This window comes from Corvus brachyrhynchos, unplaced genomic scaffold, assembly GCF_000691975.1.
Source record: "Corvus brachyrhynchos isolate BGI_N302 unplaced genomic scaffold, ASM69197v1 scaffold61, whole genome shotgun sequence".
Classification (NCBI taxonomy): domain Eukaryota; kingdom Metazoa; phylum Chordata; class Aves; order Passeriformes; family Corvidae; genus Corvus; species Corvus brachyrhynchos.
In genome coordinates, this window is record NW_008236478.1 from 9,407,400 (window position 1) to 9,415,693 (window position 8,294).

General features: G+C 45.3%; 1 protein-coding gene across 1 annotated transcript in view; it reads right to left on the reverse strand.

The window, feature by feature from the left end:
- Positions 1 to 2,449: 2,449 nt before the first annotated feature.
- The window catches only part of ITPRIP (inositol 1,4,5-trisphosphate receptor interacting protein), a 19,645-nt gene continuing 13,800 nt past the window's right edge, over positions 2,450 to 8,294 (reverse strand). The window contains exon 4 of the mRNA XM_017726188.1: positions 2,450 to 8,294. Coding sequence (XP_017581677.1) covers positions 6,959 to 8,294 — 1,336 coding nt within the window. The 3' untranslated portion in view covers positions 2,450 to 6,958.

Sequence of the window (8,294 nt, forward strand, 5' to 3'; positions counted from 1 at the left end):
TTGCTGTGTTTGTGTTGGGGGGGGGGGGGGGGGGCCACATTTTTTAACCCAGTGCCACAGACAGACATTTTACAGGCACTCACATATCTGAACAGGCTGTATTTAAATGTTTCAGCTCAGCACCTTCTGTGCTTCCCCCTCAAAGCAGATCAATAGAGCTAATACCTTTTTTTTTCTCCTTTCTCTAACATTCTGGGTGAGCTCTGGTTTTAGCTAGACAGATTTATAGTTATTTGTAAACTCAGAGCCTTTATTTGCAGAGGTGCTGCCTTTGAATAATGACTGAGAAGTTTTGTTCTCTGCCTCTGTAGCCAGAGATTTTACTTCCAGCAGCTGAGGAGTCTCAGATGACACTCTTAAATGTAACATAACTGGAAAATGAAGTTTCTTGAAAGCACTGTAACATTAACTGATCCACAGCAGGGGCTTGTTCAGATTTCTGTTTTGAGACCAGACTGGTCCAATAGATATGATGGGAATATCTGTTTGCAGCCATCTTCCCTTAAGTCTCTGCTGCAAAGCTGGGTGGATCATTTTGAGAGTAGCAGAAGCAGTAACACAGCTCTGCACTTTCTCACAGCTTATTTCTTCAGGTCAAAGACGACATGAGTACCTACTACCTTTTACTGCACTGGGAACATTCAAAGTACATCTTTTGTGCTTTTGCAGCATTATGAGAGTCTCCTATCCATTGTCTCCTATCCATTTGCCTGCTTGCTTAAAGATTATCAGAGTTATTTCTGAGCTGTCAAATCTAGTGAAAATTGTTTGAAGGGTTCAGAAGCTACTTGGTAGGAGGTGAAAGCATAGGCCCTCTTTCTCCCCAGCCCATGTGTGTGAACACACTGACTGCATAGGAGACTGGCTAAAAATAACCTAGTTTATGTTGCCATAAGGAATTTATCATTTCAGAAAAAGACAGGACTGCCTGGAATTTTACTTGGAAGAGATGCGACAGCTCACATTTGGTTCGACCCAATGACTCAACACCTTGAGACCTCCTTTTCCCAAACAAATAGAATCCAGTTAAATACAAGTTAAAATCTGATCCTGTGCCAGTGGTGCTTGGGGACAGACCTGTGTTATCTTTTAGTCCTGCAAGCAACAAACCCTAATGCAGAGTTGAGCAGAGTGGATGGAACATTCTCAATACGTGGGCAAATCCTGAGCAGTATCACACCGAGACCAGTGTTACCAGTTTGATCCCTGGTGGTGCCTTACCAAATTCATGTCAGCATGCTTGTGAGTTGCCATATCCTCTGAGGTTGCTTTTTTTTTTTTTTTTTTTTTCCCCTTTTACAGCACAGGTATTTCTGCCTACTTGAAATAGAGATTGTGTCTTTGCTTACAGCTATCCCATGAGTGGTAAAAAGTCATTAGATAAATGTTGAAGCTAAAACCCAATCTCTAGGGGGTGACTTTCCCTCTCTGCTCTGCTTACTCTGTAACAGATAATACTGCAATAGTGGTCATGGCATGGGCCAAAAACCTGCCAATTGCCCTTCTGAAAAAGGATTTTATAGTGATGTTACCCTTTCTGCTCCACAGCAACACTGAAGCAGTAAATGAGGCAAAGAAAAAAATATGCTGTAGGAAATCAAGAGCTCAGTGGAGAAAATGTTGCTGAGCTTGTCAGATAGCTTTGAAGCAGGATGGGTTTATTTTTGTTTGGTTTGGGTTTTTTTTTTGGTTGCAACAAAGTTGCACCAACCAAGGCTGCTGATGATCCTGGGCTACAGAATTCCCTTTCCAGCAGTATGTGGTTGACCATGGGAAACTAACTTCTGGCTAAGTAGATTCTCAGATCTGCTCCGTGCTGATTCAGCCCCAGTGAGCCCTCTGGAAGGCAGAGTTATTAAAGATGTGGAGGGCATTCTGTGGGGCTGGGAGACATTTTGCCAAGGAAACAGCAGTGCTTTTATTATATGAATTAATAACTAGCCCTGGGTGTGCTTCCAGAGCCAGAGCATATTAGAATATTAACAAGGAGGTGCCATTCCCTTAAACCAGGCAAAGGGGTGAAGCAGGGGGCTAAGTGGTGGTGGGTGGTTGCTGAACTTGGTTGTGGATACCCATAAAACAAGCAGGTAAAGAGGATTCCTCTGGCTGAACTGGAAATTCAGGACATTTCTTGTTCAGTCCATAAGGGCAACATCAGCATTATTTAGGGCTTGCCACAAAAGGGTGTTTTTAAGCAGACATATTCAGAATAATTACTTTGATTTTCTGTGGGTTCATATTCTCAAGAAGAATGACATCCCTGGCATTACTCTGGAATAGCTATCCCACTTTATGTTCATATTGCAGTTTATTCTGGAATAATTTCTACAGGGATTCTTGCTGCTGAGTTCACTGTGCTAGGATCACACTGGAAATATCCCCACTCCTTCCTTCTGCTCTCTTAGAAACACTTTGCAGGGAACTAGAAACAAAAGAGACTTCATGCTCATTTAGATTTTGTACAAGACTTCCTTTATTATAAATAAAGCTGCATGAGAAGATCTATACAAATTCAACAGTGTCCTGCTATAGAAGCAGCGGTTTAAGTACAGCATTGTCAATCAAGGAAGACCTTAGTTTGCAGAATTCTGGTGTCACTGCCCATCTTGGCTGCATTGCCAAGATTCATCTTTGTACTAGTTTTGCTTCTGAGTTACCACGTTATGCACAGACAACCCCAGTTCTAAAAAAAGACAAATAATAAATAAAGCTGTTTCCAAGGTAAGGTCCTATGAGAGCCAACCCCTCACTGAGCAGCAGCAAAGCTGTTACAGGTGCTTTAAGTCTCATTTCTTCACCACAGAGAAAACACTGCAAAGACTTTGCATTAAAAATGGCTGGTGAACACCAAATCCTGCTGCTTGGATACTGGATACATTTTTGGATCATTTTGCTTTACATCCCTGTAAGACCTGTATACAGAGCAACTTGCAGAGAGAGAAACTGTTTTCTGTGTCTGCTTAACAGTGAACACCCAGCATCTCCCCTTAGAAGAGACATTCAGCTCCTAAACAGCACTAATAACCTTAGACCAAGACATTTTCTGAAGGCAAATGGCTCCTGAGGCTATGCTGTAGATCAGTGGTTGCTATCAACCCACCACTAATTCCATTGCTTTGACAGAGCCTGTAAGAAAATACTAAAACCACAAGTTGAGGGCACAGGGAGTGGTTGGAAACCAGTGGAAGGCGCTCAGAGTTCATCTGTTAAATTCACTTGGTTAGCAAATAGCAAGAACAGTACTGAGGCACAAGAAAGAGGCCATTTACCTTTCCTTAGGATGTCTCACATCCTAAGGATGTGAGATACAGGCATGCCAAAGAGATGTCTGTTACTCAGGTTTGTTACTCAGGTGTCATATGCAGTTTGGTTTTAAAAGAACGTTTTTCGCTTTAAACCACAAAATCTCACTTCCACTCCCACCCTTTAAAGCTGCTTCCTATGAATACCCACCCAGATTTTAATCAAGGCAGAACTACACATGGGCAACACTAAAAATTCTTAGGACATTTTTGCTGGCTGATGGAACTGGATTGTCTTAAAAACCTTATTTTGTGAAATGTGAGTGTGGGCTTTTACTGATAGGCTAGTATTTGGTAGGCAAAGATTTGACACAGGAGAGACAAGGAAGTCCAAGGAATGACGTGCTTCACATCATGGCCTCCTTGTACCACGGCAGAGGTGTGGTCCGAAGAAACTGTGTACTAGCCTATCTTCTGATGGGATATGTCTGTACCTTTGGCTTGTAATGAAGATCTCCTCTCTGAGGCTGACTGGAGCACAGCTTATAATCACAGAGAACCCTTCCCCCCAACAGGCATAAGTGGGTTCCCTCACAGCCTAAATGCACAGACCAGATCACTTTAAAGGTGCTCAGGGCAAAATGGGCATATTGTATGTAGGAAAATTAAGCCAAGCAATTTGCTTTCAGTGGAATCAAACCCATAAATTACTTGATTCAGCTCCAGCTTGTGTTCAACTAAACCCCATGGGAACACTTCAGGGTCAGTTTGGGCATAAGAGAGAACAGGCATACAAGTACAGAAAACAAAGAACAAAAGATTTCAATCCACTTATCAGTTCAGGTTCCCTTTGAGTCTGAGCAGTGGTGCTTGGGGCTGTGTAAAGACGAGTTTGTGCATGTTTACAAGCCCATTGCAACTGGCTTGCAAAGCTTTGTTCTGACATTTTAATAGGGGAGTTACCTTATTCTGTTCAACAGCCTTTTCTTCTCATGCTCCCCCTGCTCAACCTTATATAAAAGTTATTTTTCAACTCTGAATGTAATTTCCTGAGGGACCTGGGTTGCAAATTTGTTTCTGTTCTTTGGACAGTCTAAATTTAGACTCCTGACAGGAAACGGCAGAGAAATTCTAATTTCTCTCTGGCTGGGCTTGGGGCACATTTAGAAGCAACTCCAACCACAACTGCTCCAGCATGACCTGTCTGCCAACAGTCCATGTAAAGCTGCATCTGCCACGGGCACTTTGCAGTAAACCTGGGCAGGTAAAAATGGCAAATGGCCTGGGTTTGCAAACAACTTACACAGCTTCCAATGCAGCCTCCAGGCTCCAGTATTGACCCACCCTCCCATTACCTCTGCTTGTCACTACCTGCTTGCCATGTCCCCTGAGATTGCTCCTGCTCTTTCCTATTGAGGAAAGCCCTCTTGGCTGTACTAAGGAAAGCCAGGGGCTTACAGCACTCGTTAGCGTCAGCAATTAGTCCTGCCCTGTTGCTCTGCCAGCCCTGGCAATCTCCCAGGCACTCATCACCAAGGATGCTGAAGCAAACACTGACGATCCAAGACTTTTGCCTGCTGGCATTACCCACCAGCCTCTTCTCTCCCATTCCTACCTACCACATACTTTCTGCTCAGAGATCCTACTTAACTACCTGTGGTAATAAAAACCAAGGGAGGCAGCACTTTGAGCATAGTTCCCTGTCACCACCTGTGCTTTCTTATAAACCAGGTGTGGAGACACGAGTTATAGCTTTCTCTGCCTTTGTGCGTGAAGTGTCCCTCACTGGTGGAGGGAGAGATGAGCAGACAACAAGGAGGTGGTGAAACAGTTTTTACCAGGAAAAGGGAGGAGAGGACATGTCTATGCAGAGTTTGTTTATCAACTAGATAAGGCTGGATAGCAAGCTTCATGCTGTATGCTGTCCCCAGCAGTGATACAGGATTCAATCTTCTCTCTGATGTGAGAGAGGATTGATAAAAAGGGACCCGTGGAGTGACAGTAAAAGCATCCCTGACGGGTCTTACCTCACAGAACAACTATCCTCTTGTAAACAGGATTAAGGGAAGCCCTAGTGTAAAACTTTGCAGGAAATCCTAGTGTAAGAAAATGGTAGGAAAGGTCCCTTAGCACTGGAGGCCAGGCTCCTGGGACCAGCATAAAGCAATTATGCACTGAGGCCCTGGCTTGAACCCCACACTCAGGAGGTGAGGATCTCCTGAGTCCTCTCCTCCAGCAAAGCCACCTTGCTGGGGCTGGGCAGCCCACTGGCACAGCACTAACGTGCTTCCTGTGGGATTTCAGGCATTTCCATTTTTGCACTTTTTTTTTTTTTAGCCCATGCCTCAAGATTCTCCCCTGGCCTGAAAGCCTGCAGCAGCTCTCCTCCTTTGCACTCCCAGCTCAGCAAATTACAGTCCACTAGTGCAGCTCCTCAGAGCAGCAGTCTTTAAAAAGATTGAGGAGAATGTATAAAGTAACTATTGCCTGCATATATGGAGCAGAAGAGATGCAACACGGATCACAAGGCAGCTGCAGACAACACTGCCCAGGTCTACTACATGAGCATCTTTTGCATCCCTTCCTTCTCCTCCCTGCTGGCCTTGGCCTAATTAAAACCACGTGCAGAGTCACATTCTCATTTGGAGGGTGATTGTTTACTCCTGCTACCAGACTGCTGAGATTGGTTTCATTACAGGATAATTTTGGAGAACTGCTTCTTTTACGAAACCAAAACTTACAGCAGTCATAGAATCAGAATAGTTTGGGCTGGAAGGGACCTCCAAAGATCATATAATTCAACCCCTGCTTTTCCTTTCTCTCTAGGCTGTTCTCAAGCCTTAGTGCCCCAAGGTAAGGAAAACAAACAACCCAAAATGTCAGAACTCAATAGTGGTGTTTCTGTTATCTAAGGTAAAAAAGGTTCCTGTTCATAGATCCATACCAAATGGGCAGGAATATAAACCACTAGCCATGTTACCATGGAAGACTTGAATGAAATGGTCTGAAGACACAGACCCTGCTCTGCTACATCCTCCCACAAGAGAAAAAATGTGCAGGGGTGTTTTTGAAGGACAGGACAAGCCATTTAAATTGCTGTTGCAAGTCCAATCAAGAAGGCTTTTTCTTCTCTTTTTTTTCTTTTGTTTTAATTGCAGTTCCCTTTTGAAGCTGTGTTTTATTTAAGGATTTTCATCCAGTCCAGATCTTGTGCATGACCCTTGTTGTCTCCACACCAGCATAGAGTCTAATGGTGCACTTTCCATTGGTGAAAGAGCTCCTGCTGTCTGCAAGCAGACAGGCTGCTTTGATCCCAAGATCCTGTCTCTGATTTCCCCCACCCTGTTCTTATCTCCCCCTTCTGAAGGAAATGAAGTATATGGCCACCATCACACCCCCCACCCCCATTTGCATTGCAGGCATCTGAATAAATTACTTATATTTCTTGCTCACCACTGCTGTAACATGATTGAGGCAAAATAGAAAAATATATTCTTAGCTGCATAAAACCAAGCACAGCAGTGGAACAGAAACCTACTTCAACACTGTATCTTCCAGTTTCCCCCTATTCTCCCCTCATTGCCTCTTCCTTTCTGCAGGAACCATGGTCCAGGACAGGTTCAGCTCCAGACAAGAAGCTGTATTGGCAAAGTTAGCTGTCTCCAGGAGGCTTCAGGAAGTTGCCCTCTGGACTTGTGCTTAGAGTTTGGCTTTGGTTAAAGGGGTTCCTTACGGATCCCATTGGTGTGTGCAAGGGGAATGTGCACTGTGTACTCATTGATCAGTGCAGACATGTTCCTGAGCATCTCGTGGAATGTGTCCACCATCTTCCCGTAAATGTCCCTGCGTAGCACAAAGGGACGGAAAAGGTTGAGAGGCTCAGCCCTCTGAAATATGATGGGGAAACCCAGCTCTGCTGGTACCTTCCCATTGCCAATAAAGAAGTGATAGAGCTTCTTTTCATGCAAACATTTCTCTAGGAATTTCAGCATGTCCTGTAGGCGGGCCTCCAGCTTTTCTGGGGCCCAGTCCTGACTGGGACGTGCCTGCAGGAGATGCAGCAGCACTGTCTTCAGGTGGTAGTTGGTGAGCCCGCTGGGACCTGTGAGGCTGCATTGCTTCCCATGGAGGAAAGAGAGGATCTGAAGGCAGCTGACGTGGCAGGCATTGGCAGGCAGTGTTTTGGAGACCAGCTGGATGAACCTTCTCTCATACACTGAGAAGGTGAGAAACCAGTGGGTGCTGGAGGGGATGTCTGCTGCCAGGCTGCTCCGAGGGAAGTGGGAGATGAAGTAAACGTCAGAGTTCTCATACTGCACCACAGGGGTGAGGTTGAAGGCAATCGATTTCCCCGATTTAAATTTTATCTTCAGGGCTCCTGGTGAGTCCAGGAGGCTGAAGGAAAGGTCAAATTCATACTTGTGGGAGATTCTGTTCCAGGCCTTGGTGACAGCAATCTGGAACCACTTCATGACTTGGTCAGCATCCAGATATTGAGTATTTTTGAAGCACAGGAGGTCTTCCATCTCACTGCTGGGCCTGGTACTACTGACCTGGCTATGGAGGAGGCACAGCATATCTTCCCCTAGTTTAGTCTTGTCACAGATGCAACCTGTTGCATCCTCATCTGCCCTGCACACCTTGATAGTGCCATAACCTTGTTCATCTGGGGGAAAAGAGTCACCAGAGCACCAGGTTTGGCAGCGAAAGCAGTAAGGCTCTGGGGGGGCAAAAGGCACTATCAGATCACAGACGAAGGGTTTGCGCACTCTCCAGTTCTCATACATGCTCCCCACACCCACGCAATCTTCCACTTCCATGTCGGCATCCCGGTTACAAACACTCCTCAAGGCCTCCAGCAGGTCATCTGCAAAGCCCTCCACCATCTCCCGCATCCTGGCCATGTCTCCGGTGGTACCCAGGATACGCTTCTCATAGAAGCTGGCCAGAACAGCCTTGTCAGGGAAGGCCACTCCTTTAAATGCTTTTCCCAGGACTGCCATGTCATCTTCTTCTCCTCCTGTGTCCTGCCAGTTCCCCTCTTGGAAATCC